The sequence below is a fragment of the Ctenopharyngodon idella genome, chromosome 12, assembly GCF_019924925.1.
Source record: "Ctenopharyngodon idella isolate HZGC_01 chromosome 12, HZGC01, whole genome shotgun sequence".
Lineage (NCBI taxonomy): Eukaryota > Metazoa > Chordata > Actinopteri > Cypriniformes > Xenocyprididae > Ctenopharyngodon > Ctenopharyngodon idella.
In genome coordinates this window covers 12,254,059-12,279,678 of record NC_067231.1, presented here as the reverse complement: position 1 = coordinate 12,279,678, position 25,620 = coordinate 12,254,059, and the positions used below count along the sequence as shown (strand labels likewise).

Below are 25,620 nucleotides of genomic sequence, written 5' to 3'. Positions count from 1 at the left end.
TGGATTTAATGCATTCTTACAGGTGGCGGAGAAATGCTGATGCGGAAATAACGTTTTTATTACTTAACAAGTGAGTATATTATTTTATTGAACAGATATATTCTAAAATAAGTTCATTGTAAAGCATCATCTATTATGAAGGGTCATTTCATTATGGTTGTTGTAGTGCTGTGCTGGAATTTATTTTCAAGGAAATACCATGTCTATTAATGGTTATAGCTATAGTAATGTCATTTGCTAGTCAGCTTGAGATCCTATTAGATTTAGATAACCAATCTAAATTGGTTATATCTCTTAAGCCTAATAGTGAATGTTTATGGGCAGTAGGATAACCATATTCAAGCAGAGCCAAAGCACAACCAAAATAATACACTGAGTGATGAACTCCTGTCAAGCCAGTCATAACGAAAATAGTCTGCGCACTTATTATAATAACTACAGTAATCTGCAGGCAATGCAAAAAGACAGCTATGGGGTGTTTTTCATTCAGCAATTCTTTAGCAATACAATCAAATAACACCCAAGCATGTCATTTTCTTCTTAAGAAAAAAAAAAATTAAGATGCTGCATTTAGCAACATTCTTGCAAACTTCTTCTTGCAAATTTGTCTTAAGAACTTTAACTTCTTTCTTAAGAAAATTTTCCATGAATTCGGCCCTCAGGAATATTTTTCTGCATTGATGCGGCAGAGGCTTGTGTTCCATATTAAAGGTAACTATATAAAACCATATAAAAGGTCTGTTTACACCTTTGCATACTCAGCGCTTCTGATGTACACAGACTAACCACATCCTCTCAGGGAACTAGGGTTACATTGAGTAACCAGAGACATTTTTCATTTTCATAACTCCTGACACAAATTAAGAAATTTAATGTCACCATGAGATTTTTAGAGTAAACCAAAGGTCAAAAATTAAAGTTTGAGTCTTAATCTAAACAAAGAACATGGTTAACAGGTTAAGCTGGAACACAGATCTTTGTGACGAAACAGCACATGTAAAAGTTGTGCAAACATTCCATGAATTCAGCACAAAATGTAACTAACAAACGTACTCCGCTCCATTTGTATCCTTTTGGTCTCCACAGAGGCCACGTTCAGTCTCTGTTCAGTATAAGCCTGTCTGAGGTCGTCTCGTGCCGCCAGGGCACGGAGAGGGTTTCTCGAGCTCTTGGTTCTCCTGCAGGGCCGCACTGAACGCTTATGTTCCTCAACTGCTGATGTTAGTCTGCAATTAATTAAGAATACAATCATTAGAGCAAGAATGAAGACATGATAGCAGTACTAGTCAACCATTTTTGGATCGTGAACCACTGTTTAGGTTCCAAAAAGTTTGCGACCCCACACAGTCACCCATCTTTAAGATATAGACCCTGCCTACAGAAGTAAGATAAGACTTTAGGATCTTACAGACATAACTTAACTGGTAAACTACATTTTAAATGTGTGTATTTAACACAGCCATTATTAGTAGAATGGGGCACTAGCAGACATATTGTTTTTGAGCATGAGAAACAGTAGGTTATTGTTAGCACTGCTTGAGCACTGAAGAACTTCAGCCTCAATTGTTGTAAGACCTTCATTCATCTTCGGAACACAAATTAAGATATTTTTGATGAAATCTGAGGTGTTTTTTTTTAAAATCTCCCACAGAAAGCAACATAATTACCACATTCAAGGTCCAGAAAAGTAGTAAAGACATCGTTAAAATAGTCAATGTGACTACAGTGGTTCAACCTTAATTTTATGAAGCGACAAGAATACTTTTTGTGCTCAAAAACAAAACAAAAATAATGACTTTATTAAACAATTTTGTCTCTTCCCTGTCAGTCTCCTACTCTGTTTACATTGTTTAGACAGTGCAGGCTTCCGTGTTCTATGTCAGAATGCCAACTCAGTATTGGCCGACGCTGTTCATGTGAGCAGCACAACGCATGCGTGTGATGCTGACGCAGGAGCTGGCCAGTAATTGTCAGCGTTCTGACATAGAACACGGAAGCCTGCACTTAACGTCACTTTCTACAGTATAAGAGATAAAAAAACCCTCTCGGATTTCATCAAAAATATCTTAATTTGTGTTCCGAAGATGAATGAAGGTCTTATGGATGTGGAACGACATGAGGGTGAGTAATTAATGACAGAATTTGGGTGAACTAACCCTTGAACTTCCCCCTGTGATACACAAGAAACGGTCACTTTGGCATCCAGGCCATGTTACAGACTATATTTCACTTAATATTTTAAACACAAGAGAAGCTGCATATTTTATATACAGATCTATCTGATGGCTATTAAATTGATTATAAATGCGTATTTTTTATATACAGTACAATAAATAAGGTACAGTTGATAGAAATCCCCAAAAATTCAGAGAACCTCTGCCATACAGGACATCACCTCATAATTTATTATTGTGTAATATAATATAATGTGTAATGTAGTAGTTTATTATTGGCTTATTGAAAATATTACTACAAGAGACAAATATGGAATGCAGCATCTCAAAGAGTTTTTTTCTTCTGTGGAACAAAGCTATTTTGAAAAATGTCTGTGTTTTTTGTCCGTACAATGGAAGTCAATGGTAACCAAAAAGGTTGGTTACTGGCATTGTGTTCCGCAGAAGAAAACAAAAGTGTCTCACTTGGGCGTGTCTGACAGGATGATGTTGAAATCTTCTTCCTCGGCCAGCAGTACAATGGAGCTCAGAGTGGTGGGTGACAAGCAACTGTAGAAGCGCCCAAATGTCTCTTCATCGTCCAAGGTCATCACCTCCTTCTCTTTCTCCTCCATCACCTCAATGGTGGAGTTCTTCATGCCCCCAACGCCTGCATGTGAAATAAAGAGAGAAACAGATCACTGCATACAACTATATTATGCATTAACCCGCAAGTTATTAATAGAGTAGTTTAATGAATAACCTTTATTGTGAAGTCTATCTAAGAAGGACTCCAGTTTGTCCAGTCTTTTATCTCCCTCAGCATCAGGACGTGTGGAGATTTCTGTTCGAAAGACGTTTCCAGACATGAAAGAAGAACACTAGAGACAATGGCCCTGACAATACATTAATGTGGCAAGTGAGTATTCAAACGGGGTCACAGAAGATGTCAGACACTGATACCTTCTAATGGTTTGACTGGTGTACTTTTGCTGGCCTTCTTGCTGAGGATGATGGGAACATCCTCTCTGTTGGGTGATACTAAGCCTGATGGGAAACAGATGTGTCAACATGAAAACATTCTTATCACTACTTGAACAACAGAATGCACACTAAAACCTGCTTTCTTATGTGCAGGGATCATGATATGCAAACGTTTTCGCTTGGTTTGTGCATTAACCTTGAAAAAGTAAAGGTCTTGCACAAAGCTTAGTCTTTGGCTATAAACCAGGCAAATTATTTTATCCCCACCTCTCTTAGCCATTCGTCCAGCAACAGAGTACTGGGTGGAGTCATTAAAAGCTCCTTTTCCTTTAGCTTTCCATTGTTCCTCCCTCTCCTGCAAGATCTTCATCCGCTCAGCCAAAGACATCTTTGGTTCTACGTCTGCAGAAGATTTCTGAAGAGAGAAAGTGAAAAACAACATGAATCCGTTAAGCTGTTCCACTCTGAAATCCCACTTGTGCTACAGAAATTGAGAAGTCAAACATGCTCAGATTGTGATTTATAAGTTTGTCTTACAAGAGAAAACCTTCTCCTTACTGAGCTCATCTGACAAAAACACTGGAGACACATTGGAATATACAAATGTCCAGATACTATCTGGATACACACTGCATGTTAATGCCAAGTGTAATGGGAGTCGTTAACACCATACAGATGCTACACATCCTCAAGCTGAGGATGTGTTGTATCCAAAAACTAATATTTAGGGGTTCAAGCACGTAGCGCTGAAACCCTATTGTAATTGTTAAAATTTCCAAGGATCAGCATTCTCCCCTAAAAGTGATCGGGCAGACCAAACCGCAAGTTGTAGAGACTTGAAACTTTGAGAGTTACTCACACCATCTACAATGTCACCAAGGCTTGCCCCGATCGGCCTGACGGGGGCGCTACAGCGGTCAAAAGTACGAAATGGCTAATAACTCCTACACTCGTCGGCTCAAGTGTCTTATATTGTTGGAATCCTTGGCTCAAGATGGACAAAATGCATGCCTCGGATTCGCTCGTTGTTCAGAATTTTTGGGGTATTTTATTTTGTTTTGAAAAACCTACTTTTGCGAAGTAGGTTTTTGGCCCGATCGTAACCAAACCAGTGAAGCAAGGGACCCCTAAGGGACCATAAACTCAAAAGTTCTAGCATACATTTTTTTTTTTTACTTTTGAAGTAACTACTTACAACCCACAGTTTTCCAATTAATAGAGAGACGTATGACTAATTCACACACGCAAACGCTCTCATTAACACATTCAAATAAATGTACTCGTACTGTGCTAGCTTATCTTGTATCTGATTTACAACAAAAACAAAATAATCGTTCATTAATCGTAATTGAGGTAAAATGTTTAATTAATCAAGATTTTGATTTTAGGTCATATCGTCCAGCCCTAGTTACAGGCTTGCTAAATAAAACATATTATCTTTTTACGCATGTGCTTAAAGGCCTTAAAGCGATTGAACCTGATAATCGCTGCTTGCAGCTATATTTTACTATCATTATTATTTCACTAAAAACACTTTTAACATTTCAATAACAATAACATTATTTAAGACCGATGCCAACTCAAAAAAAGAAAAAAGCAACAAACTTGTATTTTGTGGAATTAATTGTGCAGTGCTTTCACTATGAGGGTAAGTTTCCACCTGAACAGCATAAAATCTCATCAGTGTTTTGTATGTGTGTGTGTGTGTATATATGTGTGTGTGTGTGTGTGTCAGACCAGTCACTGATTTTTTTTTTTATGCTCCTCTGAATTCTTTCTTTTCATCATCTCCACAAACTAGCTAGGCAGCTGCTTGTATCTGTGCGCCAGAGGTTACTATGGCTGTTCACACAGCTGTAGTATATGGTTGTGAGTGCTGTATTTGAGTAATTAATAAGGTTGAATTCACACACAGTTTAGTTATTTATGGGAGTGACAACCACATTCTATCACCGAACTCTAGACAACTAGTTGTCTGTCACGTCATACAGTGATAGAACCACTCTGCACTGCACACAAGCGTGTCTGGTATGTGCGGCGTGTTTTCATTTTCGTTTTGGTAATGTACAGAGACCCGTGACACACACAGCTCATTATCTTTGTCTCTGTAAATTTTAGACTCTGTCTTCCACAGGAACTGCGTATTTGTGTGGTCTGTGCCTGACTCAAATGCGTCGCTTCTCTCTCTATTCACGTATAAAAGCTGCTGTCTGTTAATTAAGATTTGACTGAGGGTGAATTAACGCATTGTCGACTGTGATAATAATTTCCAGTTTTATGGACGTCTTTGATATGTACATTAATTACTATCACTACGGTTACAGGTGATATTCATGGCAAGCACGATAACAAAATAAGGGCTTGTGATTTTAGTTGTTTGTTCATAAAGAAGGTATTCGAGCCGCTACTGTAAGCTGCTGTGTAAACAGAACATTTCAAGAAATAAATACTTCTGTAAGTAAATGCAATTGTCATTTCCAAACACTGTGAGCGTAGTCATAAAAACTTAAAATGTTTGCCATTAATTGGTGTTGCACGCACCTCTGCGCAAATTGGTCGGAACACCTTGAAATATTATTGTAAATTGTGTTTTCATTAACTGGCTGTACAACAAACTTTGTGTTTTCTGCTGGAATCAGATCTCTAGTGATGCTGGTGAAGAGTGAGAAACCTGGCGAGCCACCCGATTTTTGTCAAAGGGCCACGTGTGGCTCGCGAACCATAGGTTCTCAACCACTGCTATAGAGGCTGACACTGACACTAAAATGAATTACACTGAATATACAATTTTAAAATCTATTCGTGAATTCTGGCAGTAATAATAATTACTGTGTTGGTTAAATGGCCTGTGGTCCATTGGCAAAGAGAGAGACATTGCCTTGCTCCCAGTCAGTTCATTGTAAATTTCATGGTGTTGACATGCTATAACACATATCTTTCCAAGGAATTTGCAGAGCCTAAAATGGCTGGATCCATTAAACAGAAAAATAGCCCAAATGGATTATTCGAATTAGCTGACATGACCTGGAGGGAATTTTAATTAGAGGGACTAGAGTCTGCATGTGGATAAATTCCATGAGACCACAGGCCAATGAAAAACTTAAGCCCAGGACACACCAAGCTGATGTCAAAGAACTAGCGACGATGAAAACTGACTGTGTTGTCGCCTCTCGTCGGCTGCGTCTCGGCCAAAAAGCTGCATTTGAACACACCAAAAGGACTAAAGTTGTCTGTTAACTAGCGTGTGAGTTCTGCGTCTGTGTGTCTATATCAGCTGCTATCAATAGTCTATTTTCGTCATTCAAAAAGGGAAACCGAAACTAGGACTGCAGATATACAAACCGTAAACAAAGCAGTGCTTGTTTACCATTTTGAATATCACCCTGATCACTTTCTTCATTCCAGTCGGCTCATGTTATTATGAATATATTTGTGCATTCTCAAATGCTCAGGTAAGATGACGTAAAATTATAACAGCTTCCTGTCTGTACCGTCTTGACTTCTTTTCTCACTTTCATCATTTTCGCTTTTATTCTTGTGCACTGACTCACTCACTAAGCTGAAAAGCCTATCAGAGTTCTTTCTCTCACAGAAGGCCCAACGCCGATTGAACATGCTGAATCAGCTCAAAAAACCCCAGAAGGCATTCGACTAGAGCCAACAGTGTGGAACACACTGAAAAAACTAAGCCAACCGATGGTCAAAAACGTCCCGGCCTTTAAAATAAACTACATAGAATGAAAATTACAATTTAACCAAAATCATATTCTCCAGAAAAAAAAAAGAAAAAAAAAGTGTCGGAATGAAATCATCTGTCATCACCCATCAGCCTCTCTCACATTATGAATCAGACACTTCATAAATGGGCCCCATATGGGGAGTAGTAACCACAGGTAATCTGTTATTGGAGTCCATCACTCGGACTGTGACTGAGAATGGGCCCTCAGGACTGAACAGGATGGAGACTGAGTTATTAATCTGAAGGCTTGAATCCCACACTGCATACTGCCTCCCCACATCTTGAACATGTGGTCATCACAGGTGTTGCTTTCTATGCCCGAGTGGAATAAAGGCCCTTGTAAATTCCAGAATTTAATGTTCAGGACCCTGTGGATAAATAATATCTGACATGTTCCTGGTCCCTTTAATAGGAATTTGAACATACACACGTGTACACACTTGTGCGTATACAAATGTGCCAAAAGCAGTAAAGCTTTTAAGCAAATCCTTTCAGGGGAATGCTGTGGGACAGAAGGAGTTGGAATATTTGCCCCAAAGACTCAATGGAAACAACATTTTCCCAAGGAACTCCAAGGAAGCAAAGCTTTATTTATATCTAAAGAGAGATACTGACAATCTCAGAGAGCTGCCAATTAGATCTTGAATAGGGGTGTAACGATATGCTCAGGTCACGATATGGTACGTATCTCGATACTGGGTTCACGATACGATACATATCACGATATTTTGAACAAAATTGAAAAAATTAAACTGAAATTCAAATAGCAGATTTATTTAAAAAATTTCAATAACTTTCTTCGTTGTACATACAAGATCACATATCAAGGTTTAATAAAAACCTTCTGTTTTTAAATTAACAACTGAATAGGTCTGTCTGTCACTGAAATTTTTTTTTTAAATTTAACGTGAACTTAGAATTAGAAGCCTAAGACAGAACTTCTTTAAGCAAAACATTGCAAGCATCTTTTGCTTTTCCAGAAACAGGCTGAAAGTCGCTGCAGAAACAAGGCTGTGTTGTTACAAAGTGCCGGACCAGCATGAATTAGCAATAGGCTATAACTGAGACATGTTTTGAGACCGGCGGAGATGACAGCACGAAATAAAGCCACTCATACCAGCCTCCTATGTTTCTGCCGTTGCCTCATCATAACGCAGTAGTCCAGCGCCGGCGGCTACACATTGTCATGATGTAAATAAGACAACATCTGTATTGCAAACCCCTCCATGTTGCGGTTGTTGTTGTTTTTGGTGTATACCTACCAACGCAACGTCATTACCATAGAAACTAATGCAGATATTCCGGAAAACGAAAAAGCACCATGGACACACAAGTCAGATCTGAACAGTTGCAATACACAGTGTGGATATCAATCATTTTAGATCAGATTCCAATCGGATTCACAAATAATTGGATTTGGACTGTCAGTCTGAACGAGGCTTAAATGTGCGGTGACAACCCGGCTTCTCTCACTGCCGGCTTCTCTCACTGTTGCGTGCGTTATCAGTAACAACAGCAGTACTATGAGGAGCCCTTTCAAGCTCCCACTTTTGTATAGCCACTTTTAAAACTTTGGCTATGTTAGTTCCACTGTGTGATTCCGTGACTGTAATATAGCTTTGACAGGTGTTTTTTTTTACCGTCGTCCTGTCGCGTGACTGGAAAACCATAATGCTGCCAGACTTCGGACTTATAAGAAGACGGGGCATCTTCAATTTCAGTTTCAGCCGAACTCATGTTGCCCTACTAATGTTCAGTTCAAGCAATTTCTGCAACTGAGATGAAAGCACATGCGACGCTGTTGCAGAGGAGGTCACGTCGGCAGCTCAACCAATAGGATTAGACTGCCGTCATATCGTAAAAATATCGCCACCACTCTACGATACATATCGTAACATCGCGAAATATCGTACTGCAATATATATCGTTAAACCCCTAGTCTTTAACAATAGTTCTTTTAACAAAAGCTCAGCACGTACAAATAAATTATTCAGATTAAAACAAACAAACAAACACATGTTTGATGTTTCAAGCATAATAAAATTCACTGAGACATAAAGACACAACAAAGTACCCATAATGTATCAAAAAAGACCACAAAACACAAGCTTAAGAACTCACCTGGGAGTGGAGCACTACAAACTATGCTGAGGCAGATAGGGAAAGCTGAGGAGATAGAGCAGGTGCCTGAGGTGAAGAAGGAACGACACAGAGGGAATAAGACAGATCAAAAGGTAATTCTGAATACAGAAGCTGGGTGAATCTCACAAAAGAAACATCTGGGCCATAACTGAAATAGAAAATAATATTATGTACAATAATATATATATATATATATATTTTTTTTTTTTTTTTTTTTTTCATTCAAGTAATAAGATTTTTTCCCTCCATATTGCAGTAGCCTATAAAAGGGCTAATTTATTTTTTAATACACAATATCCTTAAACAAGTAAACAAGCATATTGATGGCTTCAAGGTGCAATAAGCGATTTCTTAGAGACGCTGTTGATATTTGAAATTGACACCCAAACAAACACATTCCAACTCAAAAGAAACACACCCCTCTCTTCATTGCTCCACCCCTAAAACAATGAACATGCTTTGCAACACAGGCTAAGGCTAACAGCTAGCACATTTTCAACAGCATTTTTCAGAAATCACTTACTGCACCTTTAAAACTAAGAGATAGAACAAAGAAAAAACCTGTAATTTAAATTTTGAATTCTTCTGAATCTGGAGTGAACTATGACCCATGCATTTCTTGTTTTTGTGAGATTCACCTGTTAGGAAGGTAAATCAGGACAGAGGAAAATCAGAAAAGACAACTGTAAAGGCTCCAGCTTTTCAGATCCAAACACATCTCAAACTCAACATGCAAATAAAAACTCCCTAAAGCCAAGATCTCACCAAGCAAACTGTTCCAGAGGTCCAGAGGACTGATTAGATGTTGTGACTGGATGTCAGACTCATGACTGAAGAGGTGCAAAGCTAGGAGCCCCTCTAGGGGGATTGAACAGAGAAAGAGAGATTTAAAGAGTGTGAAAGAGAGTGAGACTAGGCTGAGGTCATTGTTACAGTTCCCAAGCAGGTTTCCCATAAAATTGAATTGCCATAAAAAAGGTTTTCCTTCAGCTCTGTTTTAGCTGAGCTCACACTTTTCAAACAGCCTCCAGTGAGAACTCACAAAGTGTGAGTCAGAACAAATAAAAAATAAAAGATGAAAAGACAAAGAGAGAAACTGACTTATACTTGGGATGATGAGGAACTGTCTCAAATTTCTGGAGTTCAGGAAGAGTTTCTCAGTAATTAGATTTATCTGAAAATGAGCAACATGATAATCCTTAGGAGGTGATCCTCATCAAGGCATCATCTGCTGAAACATCCAACAAAGTGAGTAAATGATTCTGTCATATTGACTATGTCTAACAACGCTGTGGGAGACCGAAGCTTTCAACACTGAGCTCATTTCATGTAAAAGGAATTATTGGCAAAATCTGTTATGCAGCACAAGTGAAGCTGAACCAAATGACGATGTCTGTTCGGTACAGGCCTACTATGAGCCAGAGACATCATGGTCAGTGGCTTAGTGTGGCCTGGCTAACCGGAAGCAGCTGTAAGTGGATGCATTTGTCGGCAGTGTGCGCCCCTGACAACAGAATTGCATTCTTTTCATTTCTTTCTTTTTAGAGCCAAAAAGAGTGGCCACATCTGCTCATTTTTATTTTTTATTTTGCACAGATCTGTAGCAGATCTTATCTTCTCACAATCACACAGACGGTCCTTCTGCATTCAGGCCTGTTTCTGGTCACATTACATGATTCTGAGTCTGTTTTATAACTGTATGTCTCATAGCGACTTCTCAATCTGTTTGTTATTGGATCTCTGATCTATATTCTGTGGCCAAACCACATTAGGGAAATCGTTTTTACAGGCTTTTATTTTAGCTATGACTGTCACATAGCAGTGATACAGCCACAAAATGCCTAATATAAATAAGGGATAATGTACATTCATCATCTCTAAATAAAACCTGACAGAGTGATCAGGACTTGGTGGGGACTCAACGACTCTTGAAAGGGGTTTACTTTTACAGTATTCACAGACTGACTGCTTATTACCAAACTAACCTGCCAAATAAGTAAATAAATAGATATCAACTACTGATGAGTTGAAATAATTTGATTATAAGAGATGAAAGAGAGAACTGACTGCAACAACAACAAACTAGCACAAAGCAGGGTCAACAATCAAATACACAGATTAGAAACAAACATATTTGACAGACAAAAATAGCCTTTTTTATCTATTGTATAAAGCCGAGCAATAGAAATAAATCAGGTTAGTCTCAACCTTCCTGAAGAAGATCTGATCAGATCTTCAGCCAGACAGCAAGTTCCACAGAGACACTGTGAGACCCAGACCAAAGGATTATCCACTGTGGATAAAAAAAAGATTATCCACTGAAATTTGGCATAAAGTATGTCTTTCCATCACTTTAATTAATGGGAGCAGGGAGAGATTGGAAAGATTGAATTAAAGAAGTTCTTTTCAAGATGGGACTGGATTTGGTGTTAAGTCATTCTTATCTAGGACATGTTAAGTCTGGGTTCAAACTACACTGGTTTTTAAATCCTAACCGATTTTGAAATCTGGTTGCATCATGCACAGAAGGAGAATCTTTACAGATTTTCTTCCCTCAAATCTCAAACATGCACACACTACAAGAAATTATTAAGATTATAATGCCAGAAGGAGCTGAGGTGCTCCCTCTGGAATTATAATCTTAATAATATCTTGTATGGCTATTTATGTCTGCATGATTTCATGCAGAAGTGGATGTAAACAAAATTAATATTGTCTGCTCTTCAGTGAGAACTGAAGGTGAGATTTTGCCAATTTAATATCTGTCAACAGTAGTATGCTAGCTAATGTTAGCCTTAAGGTATATGTACTCTTTACTCTATTACATCTGTAATGAATAATGCAATTACACATTACATTTTGCATGGCACCTAACTTTTTCTGCAGCAGTTTTTCTGTTACAAAAGAAGTGATATCGCCATCAACAGGGCATTGAAGGTACTATTACTTGTGGGTTTTGCCCTTACCCAAACTTGTCAACAGGGCTACTTTACATGAATGTAAGTGCATTAGCAGGTAGTTGTGAAACGCAGGTGTTTCATATATGAGATGTGGACATGGCTGCAACCGGTGATGAGGCTGAAACCAGCAAGTCCAGAGCAAGAAGGACTTTTTTAGGCTTTAATTATAGTTAACATTATTTTATTTATCCATTATATTGAAGATAATTTTTTAAAGGATATGGGTTCACTTATGCCCCTTTTGAGCACTTGAACTTAACTAAGACTTTAGTGTCTAACTAAGAACTTAACTAAGACTTGAGTATTGAGGTGTTAAGTTTTATTTCAACTTTAGAAAAAATAAACATGTGATCGCTCTCCTCACAAATCAACAGTTTCTTGTATTACACTGGCATGTCTCTTAGGTGTTAAGGACTAGTTCATCTTTAAACCTACATTCAGAATGAATAAAATACTTAAGTACTGTAAAAAAAAAAAAAATACTCTAAGACTTTTACTAAAGTCGTACTGAAATTGGTGACTTGTAACTTGTAATGGAGTCATTTTTCGATGTAAAGTATCTGTATTTGTACTCAAGTTTTCTGGTACTCTTTACACCTCTGTAAATGTCATTTCTTATGTTATTTTGTATCAGTATTTATTTATTGCTGCTTATTCATTTCAAATACAGTTTCTGAAAGATATTTAGGCCTACATATAAAAACACCCATTATGTTATTTCATAATAACATCATGTTTCAATGGAAACTTATTTTTACTGTTAGTTACGTGAGGCAAAAACAAAGTTATAATGGACCATAACAGGATAAACTGAAATTCACAGCATTTCAACAACTTCTGCTCACAAATTTGAAGGCTACTATTGGATTATTGAATGTAAACGTCATATTATGCGACTATGCATTGCTTTACCGGGTGCTTGCGACCTACTAGTTACGTTCTGCCTTAAGAACAAATGTTGCAACAAAATTAAGTACAGAGTTAGTTACAAACTAGCTAGTAGTTACTAAGCAAGCCCCTAGTGTGGACTTTACATTCCAGTTTAAGTACGGATTTACAAATGGCTGGTGCAACCCTACCCTGTAGTCTGAGCCTGGCTTAAGTCTTACTTAGTAGTTGTGTCTTCTTGTGAGCAATAACGTAGACTGATGGGTATTAAATGTATTAAGATAATCTTACTAGGAGTCGCTTTCACTATTTACCCAGTCTCATGTTGTTCCAAACCTTTATGTAGTTTTGTTTTCAGTGGAACACAAAGGGAGAAAATTGTACAATAGAAGAATCTTTATGCAGCTCTTTCAAAATACAACAACAGTTTCAAGAAAAAAAATAAATAAATAAATAAAAAAATTCACACACCAAAAAAGCATAATAAAAGTAGTCTATGATGTGTGCCATTTGGGATAGGGCCTTAGAGTGTGTGTGCACAGGTGAACAATGGAAGCCGGCACCATTTTATCATAAAAATCACTTAAATATCAAATTGTTTTTAAAAGGAAATTGAAATTGCTATTGCCATTATATTCAGTTCATACAAGTAAATCATTTTTGCATGAAGAATATTTTTTAAAGCAAGAGGGGAAGCACACTTCTCCATAATTAATGTGTGGGTTTAAATGTTTGTACTGGGAATGCATGTAACTAAATAGACTGATGCATATCAGATTTCAGGAATTGGTAAAACTAAGTAGAAATCCGCCTCCTGTGCTCACACCCCCTTCTCAGCAGGACAGCCTAACTGAGGAACTTGCTGATTCAGCACTGGAAACAAACTCTTCCTGCCCCACCCCTCCCAGTGGATTCACCAGCCCACAAACAGCTCCTCACATCAGGAGAGCTTCTTCTGCAGTCTATTGTTTCATGCTGTCTCCACCCTATAGCTAACCAACACAGACACTGCATGAACCCCCAACTGCACACAACAACAAAAGTGTTGTGTACTGTGAAAAGTTTTATGAGTTTTAAGAAGTTAATTCAGCATATTTTTCTCTGCTACTGACCGGAAAAAGTAGCAACTGTTTCAAAGAGTGTGTGGGTACCTTCTTCTTCCAGGCATTCTCACTTTCCTGCAGCTGGGAGTAACGATCAGCCAGGGAAGTCTGGACCACATCGGTGTGCTTAATCTTCTTTAGCTTGCCCTGCCAGTCGTCTTCACCACTCTTAAACTCTGCCAGCCTGCCAAATGTACAAGGAAAGTATAATAGAAACAGACATAACAAATTAACTTTCCATTTAGACTGTGTCAGCAGTATAACAAATATCGGTAAAACATTACAATAAGGTTCATTAGTTAAACATTAGATAATGTATTAACTAACATGATCTAACCATGAGCAATACATTTGTTATTATATTTACTAATCTTCATTAACGTTAGTTAATGAAAATACAGTTGTTCATTGTTTGTTCATGTTAGTTCACGGTGCATTAACTAATGTTAACAAGATTTTAATAATGTATTAGTGAATGTTGAAATTAACATTAACAAAGATTAATAAATGCTGTATAAGTTCATTATTAGTTAATGTTAACTAATGTAGTTAACTAATGTTAACTAATGAACCTTACTGTAAAGTGTTACCCAAATATCCCATTAATGGACTTTGTGGGACTTTCGTTTGGACTTTTAATTAAAAGCTGGGTAAAAGGTACAAACTGAAATTAGAAGTGCATGTCATTCCTTGGTGCACATGAAGGAGATGCAGGTTCAAACCCAGTAGAGATAGACTGATAATCTAACTGATATTTTTAATCGATATTCATACTTTTCTACTTGACATATCTTTGTACCAATATTCACACTTTACTATGCATAGCACTTTAAACAATTCAAACAAAATGAAAATGAAGAAAAATAAAATTAATTCAATTATTTTTTTTAATAAATAAATTTGTAGTCACAAAACAGCAGTGAATAAATTGTCAATACATATCATTGTTATTATTTTTGTTCTTCTTCTTCTTCTTCTTCTTATTATTATTATATTCATAACATGTTTTTATTCTTGTAGTCAACTGATTAATTATTGTCAAAAGCAAAAATAAACCAATTACTAGACTTTTAAACAAATAATCAGCATCAATCATAACAGTTTCATTAATGCACCTGGCAGATGCTTTTATCCAAAGCAACTTACGTTGCATACATATTAACAGTTCATGCATTCCCTGAGAATCTAACCTATGACCTAGGCATTGCTAGAGCCATGCTCTACTGTTTGAGTTACATTCATGCTTTTAAGCATTAAAACCTCATTTCCCCTTTCCCATCATACCTCTCTTTGAGGGAGGAGTCCAGGCTGCTTCCATCCAAGCTGCTGTCTAGCTCCTCCCCTTCTTCAGATTGGGAGATGGACGGGTTTTTGTCCACAGAATCTGGGGAAGGAGTGCGAGAAGTCTCACTGGAGCTGCTTTCCTCTCTCTGCTGCCTCCTCTCTTCTTCATCCTCCTCTTCCTCCTGGTCATCCTCAACCTCTTCGTTCTTGGCCTTCTTTCCATCAAGAACAGTTAGCTCCTTGCAGATTTTAATGGCAGGAGTTGTGATCTGCTCCAGCTCGTCAGGTTCTGTGTCCTGACTGGTTGAGCGGCTCTTCTTCAGGATGCCTTTGATACTGTGCTGATCTGAGTCCTGTCTCTGCAGGACTGGCATGGCAGCTTTTGGCTCTTCGTCCACCTCCAGAGCTCCAGAAGAAACGATTAGCTCTTCTGTGCCCACAGAACACTGCCTCTCTCTTGCTTTCTGCTCATTCTGTTTAGCCTAGAAGAGCCAATGCCAAAAAAAAGAGAGGATCTTATTTGAATCCCAAATTTTGGTAGACGTTTTGTTGTAGATGTTGTTTAGTTTCTTAAAGACTGATATGATTTTTTTGTCTCATGACTAGTGAGTATAAGCGATATAGAAATGTTTCATATTAAACAGCACTAGAGTTTCTAAGTTTAAGTAATTTTCATGAAATAATGGTTTCAATTAAGTAATATGTAACTTTGATTCAATGATTTGTTTGCGCCGACTCAAATGTTCACTGAAGTCCTGGTGTTTTTTTTTTGTTTTTTTTTTGTATTAAAATGTATATTTGGTCATGAGAGACACAATCACTGCTTAAGTAAGGTCTTGCCAGCAAATTAAAGAAAATCAAAACAAAGCACTGTGTCTGTGGCTCTCATTTTGGGGTAAGACAACATGCAAAAACAAGTGCTGACACCCAGACCCTTCCCATTCTTCTTCAAAACAGGCACCCAAACTCTCTTTCTCTCCCAAAAGGCGAAAGAGAGAAATAAAGAGGACGAAAGAGAGACAGTGAGAGTGAAGGAATGAAAAACATGGTTGGTAGTCTGTTTAACAGCAACACAACCACACACCCCTGAGGGAGGAACACAGAAACACAGAGACCCATAGAGAGAGAGAGAGAGAGAGAGAATAACAGGAGGGTAGAGTCTCATGAGGATGTCTGGAGCCACTGCTGATTACATGAGGACAATACAGGAAGACGAGGAGCTGTCATAGAAACAATCGTAATCGTAATTATTACTCAAACAAATCAAGAGAACATCAACTCATATGGTTTATGCTGCCTCATCTAACTTTACAGATTTATTATATGTATCATGTACTGTACATGAACTCACTCTCTAGTTTATGAAAAGTGGTAAAGCCTTAAAAAGCTTCCCTCAACAGCTAAAACAGTGAAATTCCTATATTGATTCCAATAATTCCTAATTTATTACAATAATTCCAGGCTTTGTTTTGTGCCACAGAGGTTGCATAAGTTTATTCAGTGAAGGAACATAGATCGGCTGTAATACATTTTAATTTGAACAAAATATTGCATTGGAGATTGCTGTTCAGTGCTTTTTTGTAGTGCAGAGAAAGAACATGCACATGGTTTCTAGTTTGGGAAGATTAAGTAAAACACTGGGCAGAAAATTTATCCACTTAAGAGAAAAGCTCTGATTGGGTGATTTAAAATGTGATTAATTGTGCAGCCCTAATTTTAAGGAATTTGCTGATGTTTTACTATGAAAGCAAACAACATTAACGCACAACACTGATTAACAAAGCTCTTCTAGAGAAACCAAATTTGTCAACTTTTTCACTGATTATCTAGAATATATCCACTGTGCAGCAGGGCCGGCGCTACCTATAGGCAGAGCAGGCAGTTGCCTAGGGCCTCGGCCATGGAGGAGGGGCCTCCATTACTGTAACATCCCCCTAGCAAAATACTAGGCTCTTTTTCTATTGGATATAGATGAATTCACAGTGACTCTCACCTGTAATGAAACCAACTATTGTCACGTATCAAAGTGGGTCCCACCTTCTGAATACATAAAAAAATTTACGAAAATGCAACTTTTCTGCAGCTGACTGACTTTAAGTCATTGAATTATGATTGCGCTGAAACGAACATCCTTCGTGGGGTGCAAAGCGAAAGGCTGAACAGGCACACAAAGAAGTGCAGTTCGTAATGTAGGTGTGCGAGTTGTCATCATCTCTTTTGGATTGATTGTAATGTATTCTAAAAATAAACGTGTTCTGTCGATCAGTGTTATTTCTGGATAGATCATTTGCCGGTTTATGAGTTTAGAAGTGCGAGCGCCGTCGACGCGTCCAGACTGTTAGACATTTTGAATTTGTGTGTAATGAATGACATCGCTTCGGGAGCGGACTGCCTAGATACTAAAGTGAAAGCAAAGTTTGTATTCAAAGTCAAAGAACTAGAGTACGTTTTTTAATTTTTCAAAAACAGTACCTCAACTGTCTGTATCTCTTAAATTCTGCTGTTTACATTACTGTTCTACCGTAATACTTACTTTCAGTTTTAAAAACATAAATATTGTTGTTATATTTATTGAAAAATAAGTGTACAATTTTATAAAGTCATTAAGTATTTACGCTTAGAAGTTTGTCTCTTTCACTTTTACTACAGGTGCTGGTCATATAATTAGAATATCATCAAAAAGTTGATTTATTTCACTAATTCCATTCAAAAAGTGAAACTTGTATATTATATTCATTCATTACACACAGACTGATATATTTCAAATGTTTCTTTTTTTTAATTTTGATGATTATAACTGACAACTAAGGAAAATCCCAAATTCAATATCTCAGAAAATTAGAATATTACTTAAGACCAATACAAAGAAAGGATTTTTAGAAATCTTGGCCAACTGAAAAGTATGAACATGAAAAGTATGAGCATGTACAGCACTCAATACTTAGTTGGGGCTCCTTTTGCCTGAATTACTTCAGCAATGCGGCGTGGCATGGAGTCGATCAGTCTGTGGCACTGCTCAGGTGTTATAAGAGCCCAGGTTGCTCTGATAGTGGCCTTCAGCTCTTCTGCATTGTTGGGTCTGGCATATCGCATCTTCCTCTTCACAATACCCCCAAATTTTCTATGGGGTTAAGGTCAGGGGAGTTTGCTGGCCAATTAAGAACAGGGATACCATGGTCCTTAAACCAGGTACTGGTAGCTTTGGCACTGTGTGCAGGTGCCAAGTCCTGTTGGAAAATGAAATCTGCATCTCCATAAAGTTGGTCAGCAGCAGGAAGCATGAAGTGCTCTAAAACTTCCTGGTATACGGCTGCGTTGACCTTGGACCTCAGAAAACATAGTGGACCAACACCAGCAGATGACATGGCACCCCAAACCATCACTGACTGTGGAAACTTTACACTGGACCTCAAGCAACGTGGATTGTGTGCCTCTCCTCTCTTCCTCCAGACTCTGGGACCCTGATTTTCAAAGGAAATGCAAAATTTACTTTCAGCAGTCCAGTCCTTTTTGTCTTTAGCCCAGGCGAGACGCTTCTGACGCTGTCTATTGTTCAAGAGTGGCTTGACACAAGGAATGCGACAGCTGAAACCCATGTCTTGCATACGTTTGTGCGTAGTGGTTCTTGAAGCACTGACTCCAGCTGCAGTCCACTCTTTGTGAATCTCCCCCACATTTTTGAATGGGTTTTGTTTCACAATCCTCTCCAGGGTGCGGTTATCCCTATTGCTTGTACACTTTTTTCTACCACATCTTTTCCCTCCCTTCATCTCTCTATTAATGTGCTTGGACACAGAGCTCTGTGAACAGCCAGCCTCTTTTGCAATGACCTTTTGTGTCTTGCCCTCCTTGTGCAAGGTGTCAATGGTCGTCTTTTGGACAACTGTCAAGTCAGCAGTCTTCCCCATGATTGTGTAGCCTACAGAACTAGACTGAGAGACCATTTAAAGGCCTTTGCAGGTGTTTTGAGTTAATTAGCTGATTAGAGTGTGACACCAGGTGTCTTCAATATTGAACCTTTTCACAATATTCTAATGTTCTGAGATACTGAATTTGGGATTTTCCTTAGTTGTCAGTTATAATCATCAAAATTAAAAGAGATAAACATTTGAAATATATCAGTCTGTGTGTAATGAATGAATATAATATACAAGTTTCACTTTTTGAATGGAATTAGTGAAATAAATCAACTTTTTGATGATATTCTAATTATATGACCAGCACCTGTATGTGTATATATATATATATATATATATATATATATATATAAATACACAAATTTTAATAACAGATCTTAAATAAAAAGGTAAGGAATAATATTTGTTTTAAGTGCTTTTTATTAGGAGGGGTGTGGAGTAGGGGGCCTCCAACATAAAGTTTGCCTAGGGCCTCCAAATGTCTAGAACCGGCCATGCTGTGGAGCATATAAATTATGAAATTCTCTTCAGTTTGGGTTATGCAGCATGACTGCTTACCATTTCTCCTCTCACTTTCTCTTTTTCCTTGTTTCCCGCATCCTGCTCTTCTGCAGTGAAAGGCTGGAAGTGGGAGATCTTCTCATCCTGTCTGAGATTTATTCTTTCTCCAGAACTCTCTTTCTCTTTCTCACCCACATCTGATGAGGAATGGCTGCAGAGAGAAGATAAGTTTTTGGTAGGGATCTCATTTTATAATCAAATTTATTATTGTATGTATCATTTTATTATTTGTTCATTTAAAAAGCTGAGTATGTGTGATTAGTGGAGATTAGCAGATGCTTTTTGTCAAATAAACAAGTGAAAACAGATGCTCTGATATATAATGTTGTATGAGGAATCAGGCTGCTTTCCATAAAGTTAATCATTGTGACAGTTTACACATATTAAGGTGAGTCATAGCAATGTCTGCCGCCAAACACTGAAAGCAAAAGAGCATTCGGTCCAAATTCCACAGATTCAATAGTCAACTCAACTCAAACATATACACAAACAGAACATATAATTTATACTATTACCTCACACTAGCTGACAAGAAAACACACAAATAATATTGATAACACGCACACCTAAAACCACACACACCCCCTCATGTTTTACACCAGTGTTAATAACAAACACACTTTTTAGAGAAATTAATGGCCATCATAGGAATAAATTACATTTTAAATATATAAAAATATTTAAAACTGTAATAACATTTCACAACATTACGGTTTTATTTTTGATAAAATAAATGCAGTCTTGGTGAGTGTCTGTCGGGCTAGTTGAATCGGCGTCAGGGCCGTTGGTCAGAGAGATCGCTCTGAATATTATCTTACTTAGACTATTGATACCTGCTGATATAGTCAGTTATTTTAATGTTACTATTTTTAATGGAATAGTATGATGTTGGCTTTGCAAAATTGCCATGCTTTACTGTTTGATTACACATTGGGCAAATTATAATTTAATAGGCTTTTCCCATTAATTTTTAGCCCTTATATATTTAAATAACTGACCGACCGAGCATCAATAACTTCGACAAAGGTTTATAGCTAAAATTCATGGTTGTAAAAAGACTTTCTTTTTCTGACATGGTCTCCAATTGAGAATAATAATTTGAGTTTGAGACCGCCGTTTTATACTCTCACTTTAAAGTAATCTGTGTAAATCCAAAACCTTTGACCTAGGACTGTCAAACTACACCCAGAAGATAAAAGCAGACTGTTAAGATCTGAAAAGTGAAGCTCGCAGCAAACTATGTGCCAATGAACCAAAAACATCTACCAGACACACAAACAGACACATACACACTCAAACACTATGCAACCCAAAAAGTGCATAAGGCCTGGATATTGTAGATCTACACCACATCAGACTCCACACACACAAACTTCCAGACCCCTGCTGCGAGAACAGAGCCAGATGAGATGGGATCCAGAAGTCTTGAGTCTAAAGTTCCGACAAAAAGTCAAATTTATAGCAGACCTCTGTCTTTTGTACAGTATCACTCTATCAAATTCCTAAAACCAGCCTTTAAAACAGCAACTTTGGTGAAATATCCACCCCAGAACACTTGATTTGTAATTGCTTGAGACATTCATACAGTGCTTGGTCATGACACAGCCATCCAGTGAAGGGTAGCAGAGATCTGTTCTTTAGTGTAATACGAAGCAGACCTTCAATCTTTAATAAATCAGCCTCACTATGTCTAGAAACATGCAAGTGTGCCACCCACACAAACACAAATAATAAACACATGTCACGACTAAGCTACTGGTTTACCTTCTGGAAAGCTTATCATTAAAGCATGAAGACAGACATACACTGAAAATAAACACACACACGCACAGAGAGAGAGAGAGAGAGAGAGAGAGAGAGAGAGAGAGCATGCTTAACAGAGATGCTTATCTGACAGACAGGCATTTTGCATTCATCTGCTATGACTCACTGCCCTCCTGGCAGCAAACAGATCAAAACTAAACCAGCATTACAAACTTCTAAAACTAACCTTGTGTGAATCACCACAGATGGACTATATACAAATGAAAGGCATAGTTCAGCCAAAACTGATCATTTACATACCCTTATGTCATTCCAAACCTGTATGCATTTCTTTCTTCCATGGAACACAAAAGAAGAACCTTTTCCCCCTATAAAAAACATGTACAATGATGAAAGTCAATGGGGACCAAAAACAACAACATTGGTCCCCCTTGAATATTCATTGTATGGACAAAAAAAAAAAAAAACTAAAAAACTAAAAAAACTCTTTTTTATGTTACACAAAAGAAAACAGTCATACAGGTTTAGAAAGACATGACGGTGAGTAGTAAATGATAATATCATTTTCATTTTTGGCTGAACTAACCCTGTAACTTAAAGGCTTAAACTAGCTGACAAAATATTTCACCCTGATTACCTTGTGGAAACTGTCCTCCTCTCACTAATATGCTCTACATTGTAGGTAGTGTCATCAGCTTGGTTCTTTTGGGTGGTCGAGATGTCGGTCTTCTCCAGCCCCTGGTGGCCAAAGGGGGGGAAAAAAAAAAGCTTACAATACATAGAGGAACTACAGGAATACAGGAACTTCAAAGCTGAAAGAAAGGAATCATGGGTACTTTCCACATCAAACTAATCCTCCAGGGATGGTCCATTCAGAATCTCACAATTAGCCATTCAGAGCCAGGCGGTTTTGTGAAGTCTTTTTTTTTTTTTTAAGCCTGGGCAGAGCCAGAGGGGCTGCAGGGGCCTATAGGCGCACACACACAGCCTGGGAAAAGCTGTTGTCTTAAGATTGAATGAGGCCAGTGGGAGAAAGGGGCTTGTAGGAGGATTTAGAGGTCAGAGTGGCTTTGACTGCTCTCAATTCACTAGTTCTGAGGGTGGAGAAAAATGTGGAAACTGAGGTGATAATCATTTAATAAATATTAAAATAAATGTTTTAAGTTAAATACAAGTTAAGCTCAGTCAAAAGTATCTGTGGCATGCTGTCGATTAGCAAAGAAAACACTTTTGTCTTGTACCTTACCCTTTAAACAAACAAAAAATAGTGTTTACAGTAACACTTACAATAAAAGTTTATAGGCAGGATTTGCATTGGGATAAACGTCAATGTAACCCTAACCACTTAGAATGTGTAGCCAGAAAATGTAAACGTGTTTAAAAGAGACTAGTGTGAGAAAATTGCTTACTAACTGTATATGTGTGAAGTTAAGCCTGTATCCAATTTTTCAACACCTGTCATGACAATGTATAGCCAGTAAACCCAGAAACTTTCATAAGAGATGCACAAGAATTTCAGAAGGAATTACTGATTATTAATTACACTTTTTTTTTGTTTGTTTGTTTTGTTTTTTTACAATCATTATAATTCAGTGTTAATTAACATTTTTCACTGATGAAAACGTGACAATAACTAAACAAATCTATTGACCTTTTTGTCAAAACATTTGAACAATACAAAGATGTTAGAGAAGGATGATTTGGGAAGAGATTCAATCACAATTAATCTCGTTATGAACACACTTGCGTGGTAACATATCTACTGGGTGGGTTAATAGCATACAATTGCTGCAAGCCTTATAAAATGTTTAAAAATGTGTCAACATCTGTGAGAAAGAGGAAAACAGACATATTGATAAATTTCACATTTGATTTCAAGGAATGGACCAGGACAGTTAAAGGAACTGGAAATTTTATCATGCATTTACATGTGTTCTGCCAATTTAAACTATTAAAGTATTTAAGTACAAAAATAAAACACATTTTTGTGTGACAACAATTAATAGGCTACTCGATATCAATGAAATAAACTGAGTATTATCTAAAATAAAAGTTAAGTTGCGTATTAAATCAAAATAATCAATAGAGTGTGCAGGTATGACATCACTTTGTAGGCCAAAACACGGGTTAGCATTTTAGCACTTCCGGTTCCATCGTCCCAAAGTCAGTGTTTTTTTTTAATGGGAATTTTGTTTAAATGGCTGAAATAAGGTTTGTGGTGAACACAAGCTCAAAACACTTTTAAGTTTTATTCTATGACATAAAATACATCAGCATTACCCCACTCATGATTTTTTGAAGCTGTTACGTGTCTTGAAAAAGGCGGTTGCTAACAAGTGGCTAAATGGGACTACAGAGGCAGTCGGGGAGATTAAACATCATCACGCAGAACAGTTAGGCTCAGTCCTCTTTTACAGCCTCATTATGCTCATAATTGTGCTCTTATAAAGTAGTCTAACTCAAACTTTCTGGGAAAATGTTTTTAGATAAAAACTAAAAGAGTTGTCGGAAGCTTAGTGGTGGTGACGCTGAAGTCGAGTGACCGTGATGTAGTCTGTTTATAGCCTACCTTTTGCTTTTTACTTCTGGTGACTGCATTTAGGCTTCAAAATTCATAAAAGTTTTGTTCATCTGTGATAATTATCTTGACGGACAAAACGTGTAAGTATCATAAACTTTTGTTAATCACAGAACTTATTTTTTTGCAATAATCCAAAAGCCTATGGGAAATCTTATTGGGTTTTAACGAGGCAACCAGTGTGATGCTAACTGCCAGTTGGCCTACAAAGTGACTTCATACCTGCCCCACTCTTTAGGCTACTGGTCTAGCCCCATTCGCTCCAAGCTGTCCAGTGCGGCTTTGCCACACAGATTTTAATAGCTGGTCAACTAAATAAAACAGGCTGTGTGCCAAAGAAGGTGATGTATGGGAGAAGATGCAAGTTATTAAATTTTTTTTTTAATAAACACCTATATAGCCTAATACTCGTATAGCCTGTATTTCTCTGGCATGCGTAGTTAGCCATAGAGAACCTATGTCTATACAGAAGAAACCTTTGTACTACCGCTGGTAAGTGCGATTACATAATAGGTAGGTGTGCGCAGAGGCTCCACCTTCTTTCGCGTGAAAATCTTTTCCTGTTCACATGTTTCCCCCCCCCCCCAAACTGGCTGAAAACTCCAACTGCAGTGATGCCATGACCATGATGGCCAAGCAGCTTGAAAACATGCAGCACAACCCAACCAAATTGATCTCTGCATTTTACTGTTTTGGTAAAAGGATGTCAGTGTCAAAATGTGCAGCAGCATTAAGACGAGCTGCTAGACGACCAGGTCACATTATTGGCTGTCAGCCAACAGCAGTGGCCCGAAGATCATCTAAGACTGGTTCTAGGTGGCATCTGACAGCTGGACACCCCAGAAAAAGTAGTTCTTAGTCTGGGTGTTTGATAAGAAAGAAAATAAATGTAGGAATAAACGCTGTAATAATCCGTACAACTGCAGCAGCAAATGACTATTATTCTGTTGCGCTGAACTGAGAAAGAACTGATGAGGGTATGGTTTGATCTTCAGTTGACCAATCAGAGGAAAAGACGAATATTCAAGCGGTTTATCCATTTTGGTTTTTAATGTACTTCCATTTGGTGCATTAGAAGAAAGTCTGATAAAAATAAAGATGACATGAGATTATTTTATTACGTTCATGAGAAGGGTCGAATACGTGATAAATGAGTGGTTTCTTCATTTTGAGGACAAAAACTAGAAAACAAATTATCCAAAGGTACATGGACAGCAGCCCTAACATTGTTCATATTTGCCTGTTCAGGCACAAAGGTCATGTTTTAGTGATTCCCGTGGTGCTGAACATGAACAATGATGTACAGTCTCTGTTCATCTGTTCTCTTCATAAATAAATAAATGCATAATCTAGCCTATATGCTTGTCCTGTAAGTTTATGATTAAAATGAAAATGTGAATGAAAACAATAGCTTTTAAATGTCTTATTATCATTAAAATATGAAAATTAAAATGACGGGTAATAATAGATTATGACAGAATTTTTACGACCCTGGACAATGCAAAAGTCTAACACAAACTCTGTGTTATACCTACCTGATATGCACT

At 37.6% G+C, this 25,620-nt stretch overlaps 1 protein-coding gene across 4 annotated transcripts in view; it reads right to left on the bottom strand.

Annotated features, from left to right (window-relative positions):
• svild (supervillin d) overlaps positions 1-25,620 on the bottom strand; it is a 128,673-nt gene that overhangs the window by 32,296 nt on the left and 70,757 nt on the right. For 3 of the 4 annotated variants that reach the window (XM_051914472.1, XM_051914471.1, XM_051914473.1), the window contains exons 5-13: positions 22,133-22,233; positions 19,729-19,882; positions 15,254-15,735; positions 14,018-14,153; positions 3,405-3,552; positions 3,117-3,200; positions 2,917-2,997; positions 2,640-2,823; positions 1,054-1,226 (exon numbers count right to left, since the gene is read on the bottom strand). In XM_051914472.1, the coding sequence (XP_051770432.1) occupies positions 1,054-1,226; positions 2,640-2,823; positions 2,917-2,997; positions 3,117-3,200; positions 3,405-3,552; positions 14,018-14,153; positions 15,254-15,735; positions 19,729-19,882; positions 22,133-22,233 (1,543 nt within the window). The remainder of the gene's footprint in view (positions 1-1,053; positions 1,227-2,639; positions 2,824-2,916; positions 2,998-3,116; positions 3,201-3,404; positions 3,553-14,017; positions 14,154-15,253; positions 15,736-19,728; positions 19,883-22,132; positions 22,234-25,620) is intronic. The other variant, XM_051914474.1, reaches the window with a different exon arrangement.